Raw genomic sequence first — 26,845 nt, forward strand, 5'->3', positions numbered from 1 at the left:
TAACTAAATGCTCATTGGGGACAAAATCCATCAAAATATAATTGGCATCTGATTTTTGTGAAGGAAGAAGAAAACTGACTTGGCTGTTGAGGATGCATTCTAAGAATATCTGACCACTTAATGTATCATTCGAAGCCACCTTTATAATCTATATTAATTGCAAATCCTTCAGCATTTGAACATTTTTGTGGAGAACCATTAGGAGAGTCCAACTGTTTTTGTTACTGCTCCTCTCAGAAAGGCGGAGAAGGTTATTGGTCTGCTGTGCAATAATTTACTCCTCTTTGATATGCAAACGATCCACGGTGAATATAAAAAAATCCTATCAGACTCATTTCACAGTTCTTAACCACTCGGATTCTCTGGAGTCCATCGCCTCATTAGACCAGTGCTCTCCAATGCTAGCATAATTAAAATCTTTAACAGTTTAGCAAAGTAAAGATGTTTGGCTGATCACATTGAGATGATTATCTATCCATTGTATTCTAAATGACAAAAATAAATTAAATTTAGACCTTGGCATTTTTTATTATGTGTTTCAAATGAATATAATGCACACAGCCTTCTTTTCTAATTCAATACCTTAGATTTGGTAAGAAACATGCCTGTTTCAGTTGCCGCTGTATAGTCAGAAAATGACTGGCTTTCTACATGGTTGTGTTCGTTGACTGAAACCAGGAACTGCAGCCCAGACGTCCAGTCCTGCTGTGAGATTGCCTTCTGGTGGACAGGGCTCATGATATCTCTTAGGTGTCATCTCAGAGGAAGTTGCACTTGCTGTTGGTTTAGACTTAGACTGCTTTTCTCCTGTGTGTGTATGCACTAGAACATGCCCGGAGGTAGGATTTGGGAACCCTGGGCGGGAGAGGCCCCCAGAATAAAGGCTGTGAGGCCACCAGAGTGCGGTGGGCATACTAATTCTATCTCTTGTGGATTTAAAATACAGGCTGACCATTACTCCTTAAGACCCGTGTCCATTTTGATCCCCTTAAAAAATGAGAACTTTATTACTCCAACTTTACATTTTCATTTTATTCTGCAATGGTTCATTAGCATTGATCTAAGAAATGACAGTGATAATAGTGTTACTTGTATAAAAAGTTATACAGTTTTTCAGTAGACACATCCATCAATTAAGCATGTGGTACGAGAAACCAAAATTAATGAGGAAGATAGGTGTGTTAATGAAATAATCATAGTATAATCAATTTGACTGTTAAAAGTTGAAAAGCATTTCAGGAAGATGATATGAATTCATAATTTATGTCTAAAAGTGATTAATAAAAACTATATTTAATAACAAAGCTATTTGTCATCATTTGAGAGTTAAGCACAAAAATTACTCATTTTGTGGTTTGTGTTGTCATAATAATATTGCCGAACAAATTTATTTTGAGCCCTTCTTTGTGTCTAAAAATACATAACATCCATCGACGTTTTTTTCTCCCCTCCAATCTAGAAACCGCAGTTTGGGTGGAGGTGTACTATCTCGGCAGAATAGCTGGGTTTTGATGAGGACACTTCACCTGTGCTCAGGGGAGGACAGGGGTGTTACTGCCATTATTTGCCTGGGTTGGGAGGGAAGGAAAACTGCATATACCAAAAAAAAAAAAAAAAACCCCCTAACACTAGGCTTTGTTTACTGACTCTTTGATTTAATTACTGTTTGAAGAGGACAGAATTGGCTGTTAATTGATTTAATTATCCAATTTGTTTGTTTCAGGCATGATTCCAACTGAACTGCAGCAGCTCTGGAAAGAAGTGACGAGCGCTCATACTGCAGAAGAAACCACAGGCAACAATCACAGCAGTCTGGACCTGACCACGACATGTGTCTCTTCCTCTGCCCCTTCCAAAACCTCCTTAATAATGAACCCTCATGCCTCTACCAATGGACAGCTCTCAGTCCACACCCCCAAAAGGGAAAGGTAGGAACCCTGAGATGTGTCCACAAACGTCTTTAATGGGGAGGGGGGTGGTGGTGCCTCATCCTATCTCCACAGTCCCTAATTGGCTCCATGTGACGTGAACATGCGTATAATTACTTACGAATGTATTCAGTATTGTTTGGGTGTGAAGCATCTAATTATTTTCACCTTTCAACATGAAATTAGCACTTTTGTAGATTTAACCTAAACTTAGGGACCTACGGAGAGTATTTTGGTTTTGAGGCTTCCAGGTTTCCTCTCTCTGCCAAGCACTCACTCCTGCGAGCACTTCTTGGGCTCTAAATGCCTTCTAAGGGAATGGCAGTGTCTGCTGTAGGTCTGAGACAGAATGTAACTTAGCCTACCCTCCGCTGCCCTCCTTGAAGGCAGGGAGCCCATCTTTTTCGTCACTGTGTCCCCAGAGCACATAGCCTTTTAAAAAGCAAACCTTTGGTTAAGGTTTGAAGGATGGAGAGATGGAAGAGGCCCATGTGTGTATATACACCCAGACATAGGGAGCACCTGTTCTCTTGATCATGGGATATATTGTAGCATTGTCTCAGTTGCTATGTTTCTGTTTGGAAGTTAAGATTTGATACTTTAAATAGCCCTGCCCTGGCTGGTATAGCTCAGTGGATTGAGCGCCGGTCTTTGAACCAAAGGATCGTGGTTCGATTCCCACTCAGGTCACATGCCTGGGTTGCGGGCCAGTTCCCAGCAGGGGATGCACAAGAGGCAACCACACATTGATATTTCTCTCCCTCTCTCCTTCCCTTCCCTTCTAAAAATAAATAAATAAAACCTTTTAAAAACCTAGCCCTGAGCTTTCCTTTAGATGTTAAAGCTAAGGTTGTAGAGAGCCATCACGTGAGCACACAGTTCTGAGAACACGGAGCTGTCGTTCTGTGATTGTAGCTTAGCTCCCAGAAGCAGTAACGCTACTCTTGAATGCTTTTCAAAAGTAGAATATACAAATAATGCTCTTAAACTTTAAAGAAGTCTTTACATTTACTGTTTATAAACCATTCCCTATTGTTTCATGATGCAGAGCTTCTACAGATAGAAGACACTTTAGGAGTAATATATGAGAGTCCAGTGCCATTTCCGTGGGAAAAAACAAATTTTATATTTTGTGTTGTAATAAAGGTGACTCGGGGAACATTTTTAAATTATGTTTTTCACTTAAACAATTACAAATATAATTTCATATGTTTTTTTGAATGTCACATATCAGGAAGCCCACTGGTTTAATTGGATTTGCATCTTTCTGCCAGTAGCATTTTATCCGTGTAGAATTTAGTAATAATGGAAAGCATCATCTGAGTATGCGGATGTGTTTGAATCACATTCAAGTGCAAAAGCCATGACAGGTTCCCAGAATGAGACTTATATGTGTTTTAACCAAACTTGCAATGAACCTTTCCAGATCAGTTCGGGGTTTCTGTGAAACACAAAGAACTCAAAGATAGTTCAAACTGGCTGGTTTAGAAGAGTTCGAGGGATGGAATGGAGGACAGTGAGAACCAGTTTGGAGCCAGCCACCGGACCAAATGTGGCTTATGTTGTTTCCAGTTAGGGTAGGTTGGTGTGTCTGGAAGCCAGTCTTAGCTCTTGCTTTACGACCTTTTATAATGTTTCTGTTATTTAAAAATAACACTAACACTTCCACAGCTTTAAAGAGAAAGCTCTGGGGTGTTGTCCTTTGCTGCACTTGTGCTGTGGTCCTGGTGCTGACGCCTGCGCTCCCTGCAAAGTGCTGGGTTACTTTACCAGGCCCAGACCCTGCGAAGTGCCCACCGGTGCACTTCAGGGATGCGATGCAGTCTTGGCAGCTGCCGTGGAGCCTGCCCAGGTTTCCCGTGACGCAAACTCTTCTTGTCTGGATGCAGTGTGCTCGGTTTCATTCTAAAAGGTGATATATCTGCAGTCAGGTGATAGATTAGCAGTGAGGCAAGTGGGAGAAGAATAGCCTGTTCCATGTCTTAAAGCACATTTGAAAGTGAATGGAGCTAATAGACTGTCTAATTCCAGGAGAATAGGTTTGTTTGACTTTTTTTAATGGTCCCTATTTGTCTGCACAATAGTTGAGCATAAGCTTCAGTACACTACATGTCAGAATTAGAATATGGTTCAGAAAAGAGTCCAGGTCTTCCTGAGCCTTAATCCGGGGGTGAAAACAGGCTGAATTTTTCAACCGATCGTGCAAAGCAGCAGCTATGAAAGCACATGCCACTATTTTGGGTCTTAGATCTCTCAGATTATGTCACCTTGTAGATTCCTAGATATGGCTGGATTGAAAGAAAATTCTAGTTAGCACATTTTAATTGATTGTAACAAATAAGACACATGAGTGCCTTAGGTTAAAGATAATTCAAAAGTTATAAACTTACAGAATTGATTATTAAAAATTCAACCACCATGTGTATATAGGTACTTACAATAAATGTTACATGGCTTTATCTTGTGGTTAATTTAAAAATCACGTGTCCTGTTAAATAGTGGAAAGTGGTCAGAAAGCTGTCACTATAAAAACAGATTCTCAGTCACATCCCAAGCTCTTATCTGTCAGGAGTCCCTTGGAAAAGGTTTGCCCCACACTCGTGTGTATTTGTGAACATTGTCTTTCAAGGGTCTCCCCAGCTGGCCAGGTAATATTCTGTGCCCCCCCCCCCCATTTTTCTAAGCAGTACTGGAACAAGCCAGACAGCTTTTGCCACTCTGAATAAAAATAATCTAGCCCCTCAAACTCTTCATCTTAGGTTAAGAATTCTTTTTGAAAGGATTTGGGGATGCTCTATGTGAAAGTTTTTTGGAAAGGGGCATTTTGTTTTGGGTGTAGTCAGATGTTGCAGTCTCCCGACTGGCCGGGTTTGTCTCCGGCCCCAGCCGCACATTTCGCGGGCTCCTGCTCACTGCCGCTGCACCAGCACCAGCAGCTCTGGGGGCTGGTGCGCTGCAATCTGTTATGGAGATAAATAACGCACTTTTCATGACACTCCCACTCTCCTCTTTAATTTGTCTTACACAAGGAAAATTATAATTAAATCATTCAGGGTAAACCCTTGAGTGTAGAGAAGGGAAAAAACACACTTTGGTAAAGATAACCAATAGAAAGAAACCTGCTTCCCTGTTGCGCGGGGTCCACACCTCTCTCTCGGTATTCAGCACTGTGACAGGAGGAATGGCCCGTGTGATTTGGAAAGTAACCCCTACACCCAGATCAAGGCTTCTTAATCTCCTGTCCCTTTGCAACCACGGACATTCAGCGTCATCAGAATTCAGGACTGGCGCCCGTGCTTCATGCTTTGATTTTCTTGAGACAGTTTAATCACATTTATTGTGCTGATTATATATAAACTCACTGGTGCAGCAAACGTTCCTCTGTCAACAATGCCTGAGAGAGAACCGGGGGTCGAGGGGTGGGGAGGAGATGGTTTCAGCTGCAGAAGCCGAATGGAGCTGACAGAGGAAAAGGGAGATTCCTGACTTTTACTGTCAGGTAGTTGTGGTTTCGTAGGTAAACGACAAAGTTCAGAGCCAGGCTACCTGTAAACAAAAGATACTATCTTGTTTTCCTAACTTACTGACTGTCTTGCTTTAGGAAATTCCAAGTTTTGGTGTGGGTAAACAAAATCAACAGAATGCAAATGAAACATTTATTAAAATGCTGAATTTAGTAAAGTCCTTGGAGCTCTTGGATCAAAGCAGCTATGTAAATACAAATAGCAATTACCACTTAAGTAATTGCCTGAATTAAAATTATGAATCTCACATTATGTTGTGGTGCATTAGGGAAGGGAAAGGAGCTCACATTTAACCAGTTCTTTCTCGGTACCGAGCACTGGCTAAACTCTTGCCTTTGGAGTCACGTCTCATTGTATCCACATGACCCCTGGGAAGCAGTAGGGGTTATTATATCCATTTTATAGATGAAGAAATCGAGTCACAGAGATTAAATAACTGACCTAGGATCACAGAACCGGTTAGTGGCATAATCACGATCCAGATTTCAAGCCTATCTTGTAATGTACAAGCCAGCACTTGAAGTTTCCATTCAGCTTAGAAGTGAATATAGTCATGCATCTGTAATGACGTTTCAGTCACGGATGGGCTGCATGTAGGACAGTGGCCCCATAAAATTAGAATGGAGCTGAAGAATTTCTGTCGCCCAGTGATAATGTCACAGCGCATTACACATGTTTGTGGTGATGCTGGTGTAAACAAACCCATTGTGCTGCCAGTCATATAAAAGTGTAGCATATACAATTATGAACAGTACATATTACTTAGTAATAACTGACTTACTGGTGTCTGTATTTACCATGGTACAGTTTGTACTGTGTGAAACAGTAGGCCATTTTCCACCAACCTCTGGCAGCGGCCTCAGACGCCTCCTACCATGTTGTGTTGATTGCGTCATTTCCACACACTTGCCTTAATCTGGTGTTGTTTTGTGCAGTAACATGGGGCACAGTCTTACAGCCTGGGAGCAGTAGGCTACGCCCTGTAGCCCAGGTGTGTCGTGGGCTGCGCCGCCTAGGTTCGCGTAAGTGCACTCTGTCGTATTCGCTCAGCAGCGAAATCACCCAGCAGTGCACTTCTCGGAATGGATCCCTGTCGTTAAGCATCACGTAACTACTTAATTATGATAAATTAAAGTCAGTGTTCCTAACAGAATTTTTAAATTTAATTTAAAATCGATCCAACAGCACGTGTATTCATTTAACCTACTATGTGCAAATCAGAATATTTAAAAGAAAAAGCAGTTTCCTCTTTCAACTTGGATCCAGATATTTCTAGGCCTTTTATAATGGGGGAGGGTGGGTAGGATTAGCAAAATATAAATTATATGGTTTGAAATAGCACATAAAAAACAAAAATGAACCCCATGCAAGATTTGTTCACAGGCAAATGCAAGATAAGCCTCTGTCTCTTTTAAAAGTATCCTCGCTTTCCTTCCTGCCTTATAAATCGTACACTTCCTCGTGGAATACATCATATGGTCTTTATTTTATTTCATCTGTCCTCTGCAGTACGTATTAGAAATATTCCTTTTTTGTGATCCTTCCCAGATTTTTGCTTTCAGCTCATCCACCATCAATGGATGTTTTATAACTTTAGTATTTCTCAGTTTCATAGCTCTTCTAGGTATTTGCACCAAGGCTTCCTTAAGCACTGGGTAAAGAGGTTTCTTTAAACTCTGGAAAGATCACAACTGTACAGCCTCTTCTTTTATTGCAGCTGTCATATTGTTCTCAGAGTCAGGTGACCAAACTGGGCCCTTTCTCTCTGGGATCTAAGCTGCCTTCGTCCACTCACAGCCTCCTTCCTGCGTTTTCGTTCTCGTTCTCATTTGTTGACTCGCACTGTGCATTCCAGTCACTTGCATTTTCTACACTCTGCCGTTGGCAGCTATTTTCAAGTAGCCCCTGAAGGTTTTTGCTTGGCTAGTGTACCGGCAGACAGTTTCACTTGATACACAGTCTCTGTTTTTTTATTCGTGGCCTCTGGACATGTTGCCATGTCTTTGACTATGTAACAATAACATTTGTGTTTACCCACCCTTAGTATTTTCAAAAGGCCAGAGACTCTGGAACAGGCCTGGTGCTTTCTTTTGTTTTTTTTTTCCTTTCTATTTTTTAAACTAAAATCCGTGTTGATGAATAAATATTGGTGCTTTTGGTTTATTTTCTAAAATTCTAGAAGCTTGGTTTAGATTCACAAGCCTCCAAGTTTTATTTATATTCATATTTAGGGCCTTTCGAGCCCAGATAATTAATTAAGCAGTAAGCTGTAACTTCTCATCATTCTGCGTAGCTCTTCCTCATTGCAAGTGTTGTTTTGTTGTTATTTTTGAAAAACAGATGCTTTCTTCTGTATTTCTTTTGATTTGAAGTATTTAAACGCACTGCTTACCACAAATCTTCATTTCTCATTATAGTTCTTTGGAGAACCTAGAGTCAAATTGTCCCAAATTGTCTTCACATTTGTCACTGCTACTCTCTGCCCGTATGTGTTGAGGCAGTTGATCTAGAATAGAGATCAGCAAATTATGCCTACCAGCCAAATCTGACCCACTGCTCATTTTTTAAATAAAGTTTTATTGGAACATGGCAATGCTCACTCATTTATACGTTATCTGCAGCTACTTTTATGCTATAGTGCCTGGTTTGAGCAGTTGTAGCAAAAATAATGTGGCCCTCAAAGACTAAAGTATTTACTGAAAAAATATTTCCAACTCCTAACCTTAACTAATAAGACCATATTTCTCAGATTTCCTGATGATATTCTCACAAGTATTTTTTAAAGCATACAGATTCCTAAGCTTCTGCTGTAAAGATTTGGATTTCACTGATTTGATGAGATGTGGGAATTTGTGTTTGTCATACATACACTAGGTTCTTGCTGAGCAACTTGAGCAACTTCAGCTACTTGGTCATCACTTGGGACATGCTGGAAATGCAGAGTGCCGGGCCACACCGGAGCTGTTGAGTCGAATCTGCACTGTCACACAAGCCCAGGGCTGTGGCAGTGCATACTTAACCATGAGAAGCAATGCCAGTGGCATGTTCATTCAAGTCACCTTGGTTTGGGCACTCTTTAGAAGTAAGAGTTAGTTGTGAAAAATTTGAAAACTAATTGCTTCCCCTTCTTATGTGAGCCTGCAAAGTAGAGGTAGCATTGCTGGGAGGAGTGAAGACCTGGCATATGATGGTGATGATAATGCAGCCACCATTTATTCAACTACTACTTTGTGCTGGCCACATATATAAAGAACTGGACATCAGCTTTGATAGTCATTTTCCTGTTAAATCCTCACAGTAACCCTATGGTCCACGTACTGTCTTTTTTGTACAAATGGTATTGTGGGTCTAAGAATGATTTCATAACTTGCAGACACCACACAACTAGGAAATCAGGTAGAGACTGGAACTGAGGTCTCCCTTACTCTCAAGTCCTTGCAGTGACTACCAGCGTCTGGTGGTTCCAAGGTGGGCTGCTGATCCTTCACACAGATGCTCCTCCCAAGGCTATTGGATTAAATTTTCCAGCCTATGAAGCTCAGAGATCAGGGCCTGGCCTGAGGGAAAACCTACCTGCTCAGCCATAGTCTGGGAGAAGCCCCAAGAGTTACTCTGCTGAAAGTTCTCCTACCCTCATCTTTTTTGCATAGAACTAAGTCAGGTGACCAGCAGTGGAGTGTGGAAAGAGCCGTCCTTGCGTGTCCTGTCATCTGTAGGGGACCAGAAAGAAAAGGGGGTATAGCCAGTTGTTGTGGCCTAAAATACAGATCCCTCTTTCTGCTCCAGAGCAGGTACTTTGTAGCATCACGTATTCCTTGTCTGTCTGCTTGGGAAATAGTTTGTTTAGGGCAAAAGTGTTCTGCGTGTCAGTAAGAAGCATCTGGGAGTCGATCAACAAACAGTTCGTGCCCTCAGTGTGCTGCTGGGTGTCTGACAAGTATAAGGCTCTGAAGAGCTGCGGGCCATTTGTCTTGTTGCTTACAGCCAGTCTGCTCCATCCTAGAAGATGGGATCGAGGTTCTCTCTGCATCGTGGCACTTTATCAGCTGCCATTCACACATCCAGGGAGGGCAAAGGAGAGCATCTGTAAAACATTGGCTTTCCCCAAGGGGTCAGTTTGTGGGTCTTCTTGATTATTTACTTTGTGAGGTGATTCAAAGAAAAACTCCATCATTATTCTCTGAGCGCTGTTGTGTACCTTTTACCATAGTGTACCACCATGAGACTTTACAAATTTTTCCTCTTCATTGTGTTTAAATGATACATACTTTCATACTTTCCAATAAATGACATCATTGCCCTGGAGAGTCATGTTCATTTTATGTTTCTCTTAAATGCATTTGATTTTGATATTTTTCTTGGGATTCAGTATAACAGGAATCCTAATTGTGGGCTATTTCATGTCCAGCTGCCAGCTTTCCCCACAATTATATGTGAACCGTCCGTGCCTCTCATCATGCAGGGAAGACATTCTTCTCTGTTGAGTTGCTCCTGTTAATAGGGGTTTGTTTTTGTTTTTTTTTTTCACCAGATCCCTTTGTTGGTACCCAACCATTTTACAGGACTTTGCACTTGTGTGGAAGGGCCTGTGCCCCCTCCTCCTAAATATGCATTAGCTTTCTCAGTGTTTATTCTGAGAACAACAGTGTGAAGGAAAGTGCACAGCAGAGGGACAGTGAGGACCAGCCTTTTGGGAACTCTGGGGGCATTGTTCCTTGTACTGGGTTAAGAGTTTTGTTAAAATGCACACTTTGCCAGTTGGATTAAATGAATAGAAGATTTTCTTTGCCAGATATTGGATCCATCCAAAAGTAGAAAGAGAAGTTGTGTGACTTGGGAAAGTCCTACCGTTATTCTAATTCTTGTTTCAGTGGCAAGTAGGAGTCCTGTGTTCTTAAGCCGTTAATGGACCCGATGAGGGGGCACCTCTGCGTGAGGCTTAAATGGAAGTTGTGTTCTTTTTCAAGATTGCGAAGATGCCTTTGCACCGGCATTGCCCCGCAGCCTGGCTCTGCGGCTCTCCCCGAGGAGCCCCCACATGCTCGCCGGCTCCCTTGGGCAATGCAGATGCATGTACTGCATATGCACAGCCGTCCTAGACTTCTGTGTTCCACCCTTTTGTAACCAGTCAAAGCAGAAGTATATTATAAAGTATATTCTACTCATTAAAACAATAGTGGAAGCTCACAAAGGGAAATTGTTAATATGTGTTCCAGCTTGTCATTCTGCCCGTGTGAATAAAGAAGATAACTGTTCCTTTGGGAAACTATTTTGGGAATTGAGCAACAGATATGCTAGCCAGAGAATTCTCTTAACTGTAATTTTCCTTTTTGTGTGCGCTCAAAAATAACACCCTGATGGGCTCCTCAAGTGCCTCTGACACACAGAGCATGATTGCACGGCCCAGGTAGTGTTAATATGGGACAGTCCCCTGGGCACATGGCACCAGGATTCGTCCAGCTTGTCAGTGTCTTCATCCAGATGGCAGTCTGTCCCATTCACAGAAAGGCTCCGGGCCGAGCCTGCTGGGTGCTGTGCTCAATGTAGTGTGAAGAGGGGGCTTCCACCCACAGCAAGCTCCGCAGGGACACTGTTTCGTGGTCACACTCAACGAAGAAATTCCAGAAGAGCCTTACTGGCTTCCTCTCCCCCTGATTCATTTTTAGAAGCAGATAGTATAATTCAGGTGCGTGAAACACACAGACGTTTTCTGGTTAGTCTGCTCGTGGGTTAACTCAGTGTAAGGATGATGTACTTGCACTAGAATTCTTCTGTAAATTCTGTAGCTTTTGCTCTCTGTTTTTGCATTTTCAGTTGTGAAAACTGTTTTCAATGTACAATTTGGATTGTCGGGTTAGTTTATTTAGTTAATTAGTTCTTCATTTTAAGTCTTAAAATGAGAAAAGGGAAAGGAAAGAGAAAATCGTTCTCAGTCTTAGAAATCAGAATGAAACATTCCCTCGTGTCGTTAGAACTGAAACAGGGAGAATCAGGAAGGCAGGGATTTTCCCCAGAAGTCAGGTGAAGAAAAAAGAACATTTTTAAGGGCACTTTGAAAAATTTACCAGAAAGTAAAGCCTTTTCCATTTATATTCTCAAAAGTTGTTCTGCTTTTGTGTAACTCCTTGTATTGTTAGGTAAACACACAGACCCTACAGCAACTGTAGCTGATGATATTTATACTACCTGTAAGACTTTTCCCTGAACAAACAGACGTTCTTTTATGACCTTCAAATTTCATTCCTTTTATAGTCTTCAAGGAAATCAGTCCAAGGGCAAAGTTGATTCTCTCTGTTTTCCTTTCTTTCTTTTCCTTTTTTAAAAATGGTTTGAGGAATTTATACCTTTGAAGAATCTTTTCTGTGTGTGTATTTTACATTTTGGCTGTGAGTGTTGGAAGTGAAGGTACATTATGGCAGAAGATAACGAAAAACCTGAAGTGTTTGTGGAAAACGATGTGGGCTTTGGTTTTAAGAGGAGCCATTTTAGTCATGCAGTGGGGTTTCAGGTTATACATCCAAAAGGCAGAAACTGCACTGAAATTACTATAATAAACCTTAGACCTGGGCAGACATCCGTGGCTCACTCTCTCTTTTTAAATCCAGAATATCGATGGGAACATTCTGGTCCATAGGAACTCCTACTTTCAACTTAAATTTTCCCGTGAGTCATATTTATGACAAAAACAAGATATCTAGTGTTAAAGATCAGTGTTACAAGTAAATGGCAGTTTAATTAGGAAAAAAAAAAGAAACCAAGAGCTGGAATAATCCAGTGGTCTTTGAATAAATTATAGGATTTTACACACAGAACTAAAAAGAAACTGAAAAGTACAAGGGGAGTTGTCCGGAGTTCAACAGAAATGTATTCCTAAGCAGGACAAAAGCCACTGCCCAGTACTAATGTGTCCCCACTCATTCCACAAAACTTACCAAGCTCTGCAAATGTGCTCCACGTGTCCTAGGCTTTGGGGAGGCAGCCATGAGCTTCACAGCCTTTCCTCATGGAACTGACGTCGCAGGAGAGAGAGAGAACACAGGGGTAATGACATTACTAGGAAGACAGACCTAAGCAAGTTCCGAAAAAAAGAGAGCGGGAAAGGGGGAAGAGTGAGGCTAATGGTGCTATTTGGGTGAATTGTGTGGTATGGTAAAGACTTTCTGAGGAAGTGACTCTTGAGCAGATGTGAGGAAGTGAGGGAAGAGCCTTCCAGGCAGAAGATGCCACAGTAGCAAATGCCCTGAGGCAGGGGGAAGAGGACACCATGTTTTGCTCAGGCAAGGCCCATACCTCTAGTGTGGTGGCAGCCGTGTTTTTAGTCACGCATTCCAATACAGGCTGCCCACTTAAATTACTTAATCTTGGTATGCCTCAGTTTTGGGGGTTTTTAATCTGTGGAATGGGTATGATACCAGGCCATGCCTCATAGATTAACCGTGAGGATTAAATGAGTTAATACACATTACTTATTCACGTTAGTCTCTGGCAACAGCAGTTGCTCAATAAATATTAACAATTATCATTAAAGTCATTCTTTCAGACTACATTTTTTGAGCATTTAATGTATACTAACTGTATAGGTTCTGGGAATCAAAAGGTGACTACAACATAGTTCTTCCCCTTTAGGAGCTCACAGTCTAATCAGAGACACAAACATAGGAACTGACTCTTGCAACACAAGGCAATAAATTCAGTGAGAGTAGTATGTACAAAACATGATAGTCTATAATTTGTTTAAAATGACCACTAGAGGAATATTGTAGTGCATGTTTTCCACCCCCACAGCTGCATCAGGTGAGATTTTTTTTAACACGATGAGCTCCATGAAGGAAAGGTTCCGTGTCTCTTGTTGACTGATGCATCCTGATCATCTAGGGCTGCCAGTGCATATAGGCAGTAGGTGCTGCAGTTCACTGCAGAGACTAGACAAGATATTCAGAAGAAGGAGCACGAATGAGATATATTAAAGATCGAGAACCTATTAAGAGTACATGCTACCCTTTAGCCACTAATGCTGTAGGAGGACCTGGGTAGCCTTTGTTGATACTTACTGATGCTCCAAACAAGAGGCAGAGTTTGGGTTTCTGCTAAGAGTTAATTCTCAACCTTTAGCTTACATCAAAATCATTTGGAAGAGTGGCTCAACTACATATTGCTGAACCCTGGCTCCATTGTTTCTAATTCAGTAAGTTGGGGTGGGGCCTTAGAATTTGCATTTCTGACAAGTTTCAGGGACCATACTTTGAGACTGTTCTAGGACATCCCAACTGCTATACTGCCACTGTGGTGTTCTTCCTTTTCCATCATTCAAAGTGACAGAAGTGATCTGGATGACTGTTATTTACTGTTAGTATTCCCAGTGCCAAAATTCATCATTTCAAAGAGAAAAGGTTATAAGACTATGATTCATTAAAAACATATTTTATGAAATAAAATTTCTTTAAAAATTCTTAACATTGGCCTTTAAATCATTTATAGCAACTCTGGTTTTGTCTTTCTAATCTCTTGAATGCTTGGAAATGCTTTTTATACTTCAGTCATCTGCCTGTTCTTATTCTATTCCTTGTAGCAGTTGAGCTCCTACTGATACTTTGAGGACAAGATCAATTATTACATTTTATGTACCAGCCAGCAGTTCAGTTTTCCTTCTCTCCCCACAACTGGAGAATTGGGCAAAACTCTTTCAGAAAGGAAGAAAATTTGGTCACAATCTATGCCCATGGCCTCCAAAGGTATTTGATTATTCATTCACCCCACCGTTAGTAAAAATTTTGAAAATTTATATCGTCTAAGTGTACTTTTAATTAACTATACATGTCTGATATTTTACCTGTATTATAAAAATTAGAGGCCTGGGGCGGGGGAGAAATATGTACACATGCACACATGTATATTCGTATAAAGTTCTACTATTGCCTTAAATAAATTTTCATATTCTCCCAACCAGCCACCCATGAATCTTCTTATGAATCCCAGTGTAGAGACTCTGTTCCAGAAACCCAAAACCATGTTTTTCACAAATTAGGTGTTTATTTAAACCAGCTGAACAACAACAAAAAAATAGAAGAGTTTTATCCAGTGGAGGCACTCAAAGGAAACAAATGCATGTCTGTGGTGTTTTTAAGCCAATTTGTATTGTCAGCTTATTTGTTCTTTAATCTGTGCTTTCTCATCTGACCCTCACCCTATGGTTACATGATTCTTCTGAGTGTAGAGTATTATTGTGCTGACATCCATAGAGTATTGGGGGGAGGCATGCAATACGAACAATTAGTACTGGAACTTAGATTTATGCTCTTTGGTTTTCTGGGTATTGTTGGTTCCTGTAACATATGGGCAAGGTTCCACACAGACCTTTGACTCACCAATGCAAACACATAATGAGAGCCTGCCTAATGGTGTCAATAATTTTTGGATTAGTGGTCCCTTTTCTGTATTGACACAGTTGCTCACAGCCACTCTTTGGAAAGCATTCTGTTTTCTTAACAAGATCCCAGTGTTAATGCTATCAGTGGTAAACTCAAACTCAGGATAAACATTACTGGTGTCAGAAATAAAAGCTGGACCTCTGCCTCTTCTTGGTCTTTTCCTTTATTTATTCCTTCACTCAACACCCTGCAAACACAGGCATTCTGCCTTTATCATCACCTGCTCTCTGTTTGTGATAGACTGACTGGAATGCACCAAACGGCCTCTGACACTCGGCCCTCATTCCCCACTGCACATGCCCATCCTGCAGGAGTCTGGAAATCGAGATGGCATGTTTTCCCCAGAGTAGCTGAAAAGGGAGATGGGGGCAGATTGCTGATGGGGGTAGTGGGGAAAACAACTTGCCAAACTTTACGCCTATCATGATATCGACCTCAGGCTCTTACAGTTGGTAAAGCAGCCAGTTACCAGTCACAGCTACAGCCTACAGGTGAAAAGCTTCCAGATCTTGAATGATAAGTTCTAGTCCTAAAAACATGGAACATGCTTTATTGTGCTTATTGTGCCCTTTGTAGTTCTTTGTCCCCTAAGCAGCAGATGACCCTGAGGTTCTTCCCCATTGAAAACTCCAGCGGGAGTGCTGTGCAGGAACTTGCCTCTGGGTCAGTGTTGACCCAGGAAGTAGACTCAGCACTTCATGACTGCTGAGTTTGGGTTTTCCAAACTTTAGTAATTTGAATTTGTCCCATCACTATGAAGGTGCCATTATCTCCTTACATTATTATTTATGCGATCTTCTTAATATTGGCTTCTTTCTAATTTAACTGAAATAAGCATTATCCTAAGAAGTGGTATTTGTGAACTCAGAGATGAGAGATACTATATATATTTTTGTCCAAGACCAGTTTAAATAATCCTGCCAGTCTTTGAAAATCCTTGTGTTCACCTGGTATTTTGTGGCATTATCTTCCTGAGAAGTTAATTCAGGACCCTTCTTATTCACATAGATTCTCTACTTCCAAGTGCAGGGATACCACCCAAGATTAGATGATATGTAGGGCACACCTAGAGTTTGGAAACCATGAAGTTTGAGTTGTCAGACCTACTGATTCAGCAGCAGAGGCCAGGATATTCCTGATGAATGTCACTCAACACATTTGTGATCATGTGAAATTGGTGTTTGTTTAGCAGAAACAGGAAATGACCTTTTCTCTGAGCTAACTTCCTTCAGTTTCACCAGTTTGTTGTGTGTGTGTATGTGTGTGTATCTGTATCTATATACCTACCTGCATATATATAGATATATAAAGCAGCCTTGCATTTAATTCATAAATAACTCATAAATAACTGTTACGAGTTTGTAGCTACTTTTGGTTAAGTTGCTCAGTACCACCCCTGCCCTGTTTCTCCTTCTCCTACTTGCTCTTCAACCCACAGTTAATAGAGAGGAGATTCTGTGAGTGCTTAAGTGCAATCACTTTTAGGATAGATACAGAGAGGAAGGAACTCTCCAGATCACAGTGCTCAAGTTGTGGGCCATCACCCAACTCTGTCAGCATCACCCAGGAGCGTGTGGGATTTGCACAGTTTTGGGCCCCACCCCAGAACTACTGAATCAGAATCTGCATGGTAAAAAAAAAAAAGCTCCAGGTGATTTATAGCCATGAGAAAATTTGAGAAGCAATACTCTCAGCATAGCAGTGGGAAAAGGAAGGTGGCGTGTCCTTATCCTTGGACACGATTTGGAACCTTAGGCCCAGTCAGCGAGTCATTCTCCTGCCATGTTCATTTTTTGCCATATCTGCATGTGCATATTACTACTTTTCATTTAATATTTTCCTGAGAACTGACTAACTTCAATAGGTTTCAGAAAAGAGTACCACTGAGAAATCACAATTCTCATGATGTAGTTGAATTTTTTCTCAGTAAACAGGAGCATGAATCTGATACCACAAAAGTGAGGATATTTATGTAGCACTCAAATTCACCCAACACAGCACTTTAATGGGCCGTGCCCTGAGGACATTGCAGAAAGATGACCCTTTATTTCTCTCAGGTTAACTTGTAATTTGAGGGTGGGGGAGGGAAGACCCTGAACACAGATGGGTTAATAGCTTTTATTTCATATGTAAAGTTAGTTAAGGTAGCCCTCACATCTCAAGGCACAATTTTGAGAGCAGATAATATAAGAATAATTTCTATCATTGTTTAAAAGCACAAATCTCACACTTAATAGACTAATTCATAGTGACTCCAGTCGTAAGTTTTACTCATGAATATATCATATCACAAGGGAGTGTGAAATCCTTTAATTAAACATGATTTCAAAAGTAGCAGAAAAATGAGAAGACGAGTGTTCTGGGGAAGGAGAGTCAAGGACTCACTGCATGAGAGTGAAAGCTGGAGAAGCGTGGGGACGTGTTCTGCTGCAGCAGGGGTGGGCGGGGGGGCCCTCATCCTCTGTCGCTCAACGCCAGGCCCTTTCATGGGCTCACATAAAACACCCCTCTCCTTGCGTTAAGATTATAAGACCAATTGCCAGCTTACTTCAGGGAAACTGATCAATAAACACATAGGCTAGCATATTTCTGTAATGGGTGAAAAGTAAAACCTAGGACAGTATGTGAGAACTGGGCTATCTGAGTCATCTCCTGACTCTTCATTGTGAAATAAGAAGCCCTGTGCTTCTCCAAGTGTTTTCAGTGAAAGTCAAAGGAGAGAAGTCACGTTTACAAAGCTGCCAGGTGTACCGTGCGGTGCTTTATCACCATCTGCTGCCCCCACATCTCACTTGTGCTTTGGAAGGTCGGCGTGGGAACCCTGTCCCCCTGGAACTACAGCACAACTCATGAAGACACTCGAGTTACTTTAGTTGCTGCAGGACACTGGAATTTGACTTGTAGCTGATCTGGAGGAGATACGCAGTAGTGAAAGATATCATAAGAGTGAACTCTAAAAGGGAAAATCATGCTAGATTTTTTTTTTATTGATTATGCTCTATCCAGCAAAACTTTCATTTAGAATGGAAGGGCAGATAAAGTGCTTCTCAGATAAGATCAGATTCAAGGAGTTAGTTCATCATCACCATGCTAGATATTTAAGTAATCACTTTTGCTATTGTGAACCTTACATTGGTCTTCTTTATAAGGGCAACTGATAGCAAGATCCAAAGCCAGCTCTCCTGGTTTGGTTTCATTGAGGTTGACCTATTATTATCAGTTAGTTCTTGAAAATTTAGCGTAAAAAATCTGAAGTAGGATTATTTTTTCAGATATCACTTCATCACGAGAAATCAAATTCATACCGTCATGTACAAACCTAAGACATCCCTAGTAAGATCCTTAAAATCTAATTGAAAGTAGGATATGATAGCAAGGCAGAAGGCGGGGAAAAGTGGTAAGTAAAAAGTGAAGAGAGAAAGTGGGACTGTTTTAGTGTAAGTTGTTAAAGAATTTAGCAAATAAAAGGAAAAGTTTTAAAATAGCAGTGTTTTTCATTGACACTGTGATGATCACATCTTTATTACTAGATAGTTCTGACACTGTGTATCAAGAGAATACCTTTCTGGAAACCTGAGGTATGTGGACAACTTCCATGTCTGGTTGGGAAGACTCTTGCCAAGTGGCCCAAGTCCCTGGCCGTGGCGGGTCTGAGAGAGGAAGATCTGTGGCTGACCGTGTCATGGGGTGGACATAGGACGCACGTGCACATGGGCGTGAGACGGGAAAAGTGGAAAGCACAGGGAGGCACGGAGGGAGAATGCTGGTGAGATGGTCTCCATCGTTAGTTCCCGGGGAGCCTGTCTCAGGGTCAGCATTCCACTTTTGTTGTCTGGCTAGAGGAAAGGCCAGACAGTGGGTGAGAGAGGGAAGGAAGCACAACTGCCCCTGATTCAGAAGAGGTGACGCTGGTTGCTGGATTCCTTGTGCTTTCTGCTGTGTATATTTGCAGAACGGGAGGAATGGTTTAAAGGGAAGTAGCCTACTGCTCCTCAGCAGTGAGTGATAAGGACTGTTACCCCTACTGGAAGATAGAGACCTCGCTCATTCTTTTTAAACAGTATTCATTAAGCACCTACTCCTTATGCCCCTTGTCAGTAACAGGATATGTCATTTGCAAACCCCCCCCCCCATCCATCTGCATATTCTTGGTGGAAGTTTTACCACCGGGAGGAGCAACGTAGGCCATCTGGTGGGATTCCCTTCCGTTTCCAAATGCAGAAATGGAGGGCAGGGCAGTTAAATGACTTGAAAAGTTACTGGCTATTGGCACAGCTGTCAATGAGATGTGAGGTCTTCATGCACTGAACTCCCTTAGAGAAACAGTGCTGGGTGTTCAGTGAAAGGCTGAGCCACACCCCTTTAGTGCAAAGCTCAGAGAGAGCCGCAAAGCACAGTTAGGGAAGGTGCCTCACACCCCAGGGCCCAGCAGGGTCTGGAAACAGGCCCCAGGCTCTTGTCCTTCAAAAAGTTTAGTTGCTGAGGTTTTATTTTTATTAAATATATATATATACATGTATCTATACATATATATGTATCTATACATATATATATATATATCTGTTTCCCCCCAAACTTTAAAAGTTATTTTATAATTTGATGTAACTTCAAAAGTTATAATGTAAGTGTAAGTTCTTGTGAGAACACAAACAGTATATTAGGGAAAATAAGTCTAGGAAAAGTGAAATACAGAAATACGACAAACCTTGCGTTTATGTTTAGTTGGTTTTTTACAGAGGTGGCAAGATGATTTATCTGGGATAGAATTATACTTTTATTAAACAGCTGTGGAACCAGTGCAAAAGAATGAAATTGGACCCCTCCCTCATACTATATATAAAAATTAACTAAAAATGGGCCCATAAACCTAAATATGAGAGCCAGAGCTGTTAGAAGAAAACATAGGATTAAATCTTTATTACCTTGGATTAGTCAGTGGTCTCTTAGATGTGACATCAAAAAAGCATAAGGAACCATAGGAAAAAAATCAGTAAATTGAACCTCATCAAAATGTAAAACTTTTGTGCTTCGAAGCACACCATTCGAAGTAACAGAAAGGACAGTCCACAAAATGGAAGTAAATACTTTGCAACTAATGTATCTGATAAGGGACTTGAATGCAGAATATATTTTTTTATTATTTTTACTAATTTTAGATAGAAACATCAATATTTGCTGTTCCACCGATTTATGCATTCATTGGTTGACTCTCATCTGTGTCCTGACCACAGATTAAACGTGCAACTTTGCTGTACTGGCACAATGCTCTAACCAACGGAGCTATCCAGCCAGGACATCTTTTTAAATCTCTTGCTTTAAAAAAAAGAAAAGAAAAAGAAAACTTTTGCAGCTCAACAACAAAAAGACAAAGTACCCAATATTTAAAATGCATAAAGGACTGAATAAACATTTCTCTAGAGAAGATAGACAGATGGTCAAGAAGTCTGCGAAAAGATATTTACATCATTAATCACTAAGGAAATATGAATGAAAAGTACAAAAAAGTGCCACTTTACATCCACTGGGATGGCTGTGATAGCAATGCAACAGCAAGTGTTGGCAAAGATGTAGAGAAATTGGACCCTCGGATAATGCTGATGAGAATATAAGGTAGTGTAGCTGTTTTGGAAAAGAGTCTGACAATTCCTTAAAATGTTAACTGTTGCATTACCACATGACTCACAATTCTACTGCCAGGTATATAGCTAAAAATTTTGAAAACAAACTCAGACAAGTACATTGACACGCATTTTCATATTGGCACTAATCACAATAGCCAAAATGTGAAAACAACCCAAATGTTTGTTAGCTGAGATGAGTGGTTAAACAGAGCATATTACTGCATATGGATACAGTGGAATAGTATTGAGCCATAAAAAAGAAACAAAATATAGACACTTGCTACACGGTGTCAATAAACCTGAATACTATTATGCTAAGAAAAAGAAGCCAGACACAAAAGACCACATATTGTATGATTCAAGTTATATGAAATGTCCAGAATCTTTAGAAACAGAGAGTAGATCAGTGGTTGGTAGAGGTTGGGAAGGAATAAGGACTGACTGCTAATGGGCACAGGATTTCTTTTTGGTGTGATAAAAATGTTCTAAAGTTAGACTGTGGGGATGGTTACACAACTCGGTGAATACAGTCAAAACTTCTGAATTATACACTCTAAATGAGTGAATTGTATCATGTATGAACTATCTCAGTGAAACTTAAAAATGAAAAAGCCCACAATTTTCAGTAATTGGAGCATGACTAGCAGTCTTCTGTAACTTAATTTATCAAATAATATGCCAGTGAAATAAAATACCATTTATAATTTGGGTTATTTTTTTCTTGGGTTTTTGGGGGGTGGCTTTACATCCTAATGGGCACAGATGTAGCCTTTCGTTACAGATGAATGAAAGTCAGAGAGGAAGAGAAGAGAAAAATAATTGGAGGAGATGTAGAAGACAGACCTGGGCGCAGGAGGAGCCGTGTACCTTCAGGAGTAAGGGTGGTTGGCACCTGAATTAGCAGGAAATATCTCGGGATATAGCGAGGTGTCTATTCTTTTTATCTCCTTCAAAGATTATTCTCTTGGTTGTCACAGAGAAAATTAGCTTAGAGGACTAATAGTGTCAGGACCACTAAAGACTACAGACTGAATGTGAGAAGTTGTTCTTAGTTTTAGCAGGTGAATTAATGATTCTAGTTTCAAGTTTGGTTAATTTGTAACTTTGGAAGGCAGTAGTGAACAGACACTATTAAAGAGTCATCATCATTATATAAAATCTTAAAGGCTAAAGTCAGGGTTGAAGTTAAGTTTCTGCCTGATATACTTTGATATACATAGAAAAAATCTTAAATAAATGTCATTGGAAATGACATTGCACCATACTGAATATATACTGTACTTAATATCATGTAATGTCAGGAATTGTTATTACATTTTTATGTATAATTTTATTTTTCATGGCACATTGGTTCCTTCTGAAATGCCATCACTATTTTGTAAAAAAATATATTTAACTTTTACATATCAAGGAGTTTTTGAAATTTAAATCAGCTAGTTTTTCTTTTTTTTAATATTTTATTTATTTATCTTTAGAGGGAAAGGGAAGGAGAGAGGAAGAGAAACATCAATGTATGGTTGCCTTTTGTGCGTCCCCTGCTGGGAATTGGCCTGCAGGGAACTGGCCTGCAACCCAGGAATGTGCCCTGACCAGGAATCGAACCTCGATTGTCTGGTTCGCAGGCCCATGCTCAATCCACTGAGCTACACCAGCCAGGGCTAAATCAGCTAGTTTTTCTTGATTGCATACTATTTGTATTTTGTATATTCAGAATAAAATTAATAGAAAGTGTCAGAATGCTGTTTTCCAGATGTATTGGCATCATTCTGGTCATCACCTACAGAACAATAACAACAATAAAGGTGTTTATCTTCAAAAATTAAAAAAAAACATTGGATGTACAATTCAGTGTATAGAAATTAGGATAATGTAATTATTGTTGTCTGTTCATTCATGAATCAGTCTAACATTTACTGATCCTGTGTTTTGTGGGAGAAGCTGAGTATGTAGAGATGAATTAGACACAATCCCTGCCCCTAGGAATTTTCAACCTGGGAGCTTATAGTAAGAAACACTTTAGTAAACAATTGTCTCTAAATTTTTAAAAGTTTAATTTTGGGGTAAATATGTTTCATTACCTTCAAAACCAACTATTGGGTTGGCCAAAGAGTTCATTATGGTTTTTTTCTGTGTGATGGCTTTAGTAGTGCTTAGTTGTCTTTAAGTTCATTCAAAACAATTTCATGAGATTGTATCGTGACAGTGTCATATCAGCACACGTTGAAGAAAAAGTTAACAAAATCGGTGAATTTTTGTACAGCCATTTTAATATTGAAGATGGAAGAAAGTACATAACATATTTGGCTCATTATGCTTTATTTTTTTATTAATTTTATTTAGTTATTTTTCAAGTACATTTTTTGTCTATTTTTCCCATTCCAGCCTCCCCCGCCCCTTGCTCCCCCCCTCCCTCCCATTTCCACCCCCCTTAGTTCTCGTCCCTGTGTCCTTCCTATTTGTTCCTCCAAATCCCTCTCCCTCTTTCCCCTTAACTTCCCTTCCTTCTCCCCTCTGGTCACTATCCCCTTGTTCTCTATTTCAGTGTCTTTGTTTTTTCTTTTTTTTTCTGCTTGCTTGTTTGTTTTGTTGTTTAGCTTCCTGTTAAAGGTGAGATCATATGGTATTTGTCTTTCAGCACCTGGCCTATTTCACTCAGCATAATGCTTTCCAGTTCCATCCATGTTGTTGCAAAAGGTAGTAGCTCCTTCTTTCTCTCTGCAGCATAGAATTCCATTGTGTATAAGATGGAAGAAAGTACATAACATATTTGGCTCATTATGATTTATTTTTTTTAAGAAAGGTAAAAACACAGCTGAAACACATGCACAAAAAAGATTTGTGCAGTGTATAGAGAAGGTACTGTGACTGATTGAATGTGTCAAAAGTGGTTTGCTAACTTTATTGCGACTATTGACATTTTGGCCAAATAATTCTTTGCTGTGGGGCTCTCCTCTGCATTGGAGGATGTATAGCAGCACCCTGGCCTCTACCCACTAAAAACCAGTAGCAGGAGATAGCAGACATACTCAGAATATTCAAATCAAAAAAGTTGGGGAAAATTTTTAAAAATGTGTCTTTTATTTTATGGAAAAAAGTAAGGAACTTTGTGGTAAACCCAGTACATCTCTATTTGTCACTGACCCGGGCAGCATACTTGCTCACATTGAAGAGTCCTCCTTGAACAATTTGTTTAGGTGATTAGACTCACAGACTTTATTTGACCATCACATGCTTATATTGTCATTTTTCCACCATGTTTCATTCTATAAATATAGTCCTGATTAATTCCAGTTAAAGTCATTCTTTCCCTTGTTTTTAAATTTCCCTTTTTGTCCCTTTCGGGAAGTCCCCAAAGGTAGTCTGAATGTAAATGTTAGTCCTACTCTTTTGATGACACCAAATAGCTGCCATTCAGAGGTCCAGCTGGTGGGATGTGACATTGCTTCATACAGAATGACAACGAGGATGCCAGAGGTGACCCTAGCCACACATGCAGGCACAGCAAGCTGCTGTCAGCAAACAGCACTCTGAAAACCGACACCCACAGAGCACTTGACTTTTCTTGAGTGTGCACATATATGTGGGTGTTTATATTTATGAAAAGTTAGAGTTGTACAGCAAAACAAATCCTACAACTCACAAAATACAAACTTCAAAAGAAACAAAAAGTGATAGTGTGAAAATTCAGTTTTCCCACCACCCCTACTGCAGCTTCCAGTATCATCCCCAGAAGCAACAGTTATCTCAATTTTTACATGCTTTTTCAGAACTGTAAAAACACCATTGCCAGTGTATTCCTTTTGTTTCCAAAGCCAAACACTTTATTTCAGACAATTGTATATTTAAAAGTATCCAGTTATGTATATATTAAAAGTGAAAAGCAAGTGACAGTAGTGTGAGTATATGTTTCCATTTTTGTAAACTTGTAATTCATTAGAAGAGAATTCAGGGCAATAATGTAACAAAATGTTAGCAGTGTTATCTTGGCCAGGGTAACACTGCTGGACTTGGATCAGTAGCCTACTCCTATTATGTGAACGTAAAAAAATGACAATCTGTTTATAATTGTGGTTTTAATGTAGAAGCAAATTTCAAGAGGCCCTCTCTGTGACTGTGTGTATGTGTGAGGAGTTGACTTTCTCTACACCTAAGGTGTCACGGGTTGTCCACAGTCAGTTATTATCTGTCCTTACTTACCAAGTTGAACTAAAAATAAATTCTTAGAGTAGAGTAGATTTTTTTCAGGTCATGGAGCCTTCACAAATATGTTAACCAAAAAATAAGGGGGCAGGGGAAGAGTGGCAAAAATGACATTAAGCCATGAACATTTTATAGTCATAAATTTCTGTAGTGAATGCATATCATTTCCTTTAGTTCTGTTATTTTCAGAAAACTCTCAGCTTAACCCAGAAAGCACAGTAGAATAACTATTCACAGGTTTTAACTACAGGCATTGCCTCATTTCACTGTGCCTCACAGATACTATGGGTTTTTTTTAATGATGGTTTTTGGCAACTCTGCCACAATAGATTAGGAATCCTTGAAGTATCAGATAATGGTTAGCATGTTTTATCATGAAAGTATTTTTAATTAAGATACATTCTTTTTTAGACATGATGCTGTTGTATACTTAATAGACTACAGAAGAGTGGAAACATAACTTTTTTATACACTGGGAAACCAAAATAAATGTGCAACTCAATTTATTGCAATATTTGTTTTATTGTGGTCATCTGGAACTAAAGCCACAATGTCTTTGAGACACACCTGATTCGTATTAATCTTATATTGTTACTAATTGAGGTTTCAAGTTCCCAGTATTTTAATTTTTTATTTTTAAAATATATTTTATTGATTATGCTATTACAGTTGTCCAAAATTTTCCAAAGCCAAGTTCTTTAGCTTTTCCACTTCCCATACTTTTCTTAAGATCCCTCCTGTCTATTTTGTACCTACCAATTATCCCTGCACCTTTTCCCCCATTATTACCCTTCCCTCTTCCTGCTGATAACCCTCCATATGATGTCCATTCTGTGATTCTGTTCCTATTCTAGCTGTTTGCTTAGTTCATGTTTGGTTTGCTTTTTCTTTTTTGATTCAGTTGTTGATAGTTGTGAGTTTGTTGTCATTTTACTATTCATAATTTAGATCTTCTTTTTCTGAGAAAAGTCCCTTTAACATTTCATATAATAAGGGCTTGGTGATGATGAACTCCTTTAGCTTTACCTTGTCTGGGAAGCACTTTATCTGCCCTTCCATTCTAATGATAGCTTTGCTGGATGGAGTCATCTAGGTTGTAGGTCCTTGCTTTTCATCACTTTGAATACTTCTTGCCAGCCCCTCCTTGCCTGCAAAGTATGTTTTGAGAAATCAGCTGATTGTATTACGGGAACTCCTTTGTAGGTAATGTTCTGCTTTTCTTGCTGCTTTTAAGATTCTCTCTTTATCTTTAACCTTTGCCATTTTAATTATGATGTGTCTTGATGTGGTCCTCTCTGGGTCCAGCTTATTTGAGACTCTGTGCTTCCTGGAACTGTAGGTCTGTTTCCTTCACTAAATTAGGGAAGTTTACTTTCATTATTTTTTCAAATAAGTTTTCAATTTCTTGCTCTTGCTCTTCTTCTGGAATCCCTATGATTCAGATCTTGGCACTTTTGGAGATGTCCCAGGGTGTTCTTACTCTCTCACTTTAAAAAAAAAAATGTTTCTTCATTCTCTCCTAGTTGACTATTTCTTCCTTGTTTCAAATCGTTGACTTGAACCCCAGATTCCTTCCTTCACTGTTGGTTTCCTATGGATTTTTTTTGTTTGTTTCACTTAGTATAGCCTTCATTTCTCCTCTTCTGCTTTGGTCATACTCAGTGAGTTCTCTGAGCATCCTCATCATCAGTGCTTTGAACTCTGCGTCTGATAGGTTGGCTGTCTCTGTTTCATTTAGTTCTTTTTCTGCGCTTTTGTTCTATTCTTTCATTTGAGTATATTTCTTTGTGTCCTAAAGTTGGTAGACTCCCTGTGTTTGTTTCTGTGTATTATTAGGTAGAGCCACTTTGGCCCAGGTAAGGGAACCCCACTCCACTGCTTTGAAGCTCTGTATGTTGGGGAGGGGTCAGAGAGGGACAGTACCACTGCCTGGCTACTAGAGGCTTGTTCAGCCCTTGCCCCATTTCCAGTCACTTCACCCACTTCCCATGTGTGACTGGTGCCCCTCTAGTTGGTGGTAGTTCCCAGAGCGGGTATTTTTGTATATGTTCTAGGACTACAGCCCCTTTAAATGGATTCTCCTAAGATACTGGCAGTTTCTCCTGCTGGCCCAAACCCCTCTGGTTTTTGCAGCCAGAAGTTAT

At 40.0% G+C, this 26,845-nt stretch overlaps 1 protein-coding gene across 17 annotated transcripts in view; it reads left to right on the forward strand.

Moving 5' to 3' along the window:
* The window catches only part of FOXP1 (forkhead box P1), a 627,082-nt gene that overhangs the window by 542,904 nt on the left and 57,333 nt on the right, over nucleotides 1–26,845 (forward strand). For all 17 annotated transcript variants that reach the window (XM_037150321.2, XM_037150320.2, XM_037150319.2 and 14 more), the window contains one exon: nucleotides 1,724–1,928. In XM_037150321.2, the coding sequence (XP_037006216.2) occupies nucleotides 1,724–1,928 (205 nt within the window). The remainder of the gene's footprint in view (nucleotides 1–1,723; nucleotides 1,929–26,845) is intronic.

The sequence above is a fragment of the Artibeus jamaicensis genome, unplaced genomic scaffold (genome assembly GCF_021234435.1).
Source record: "Artibeus jamaicensis isolate MK-2021 breed Jamaican fruit bat unplaced genomic scaffold, CSHL_Jam_final contig_886, whole genome shotgun sequence".
NCBI classification, from domain to species: Eukaryota; Metazoa; Chordata; class Mammalia; order Chiroptera; family Phyllostomidae; genus Artibeus; species Artibeus jamaicensis.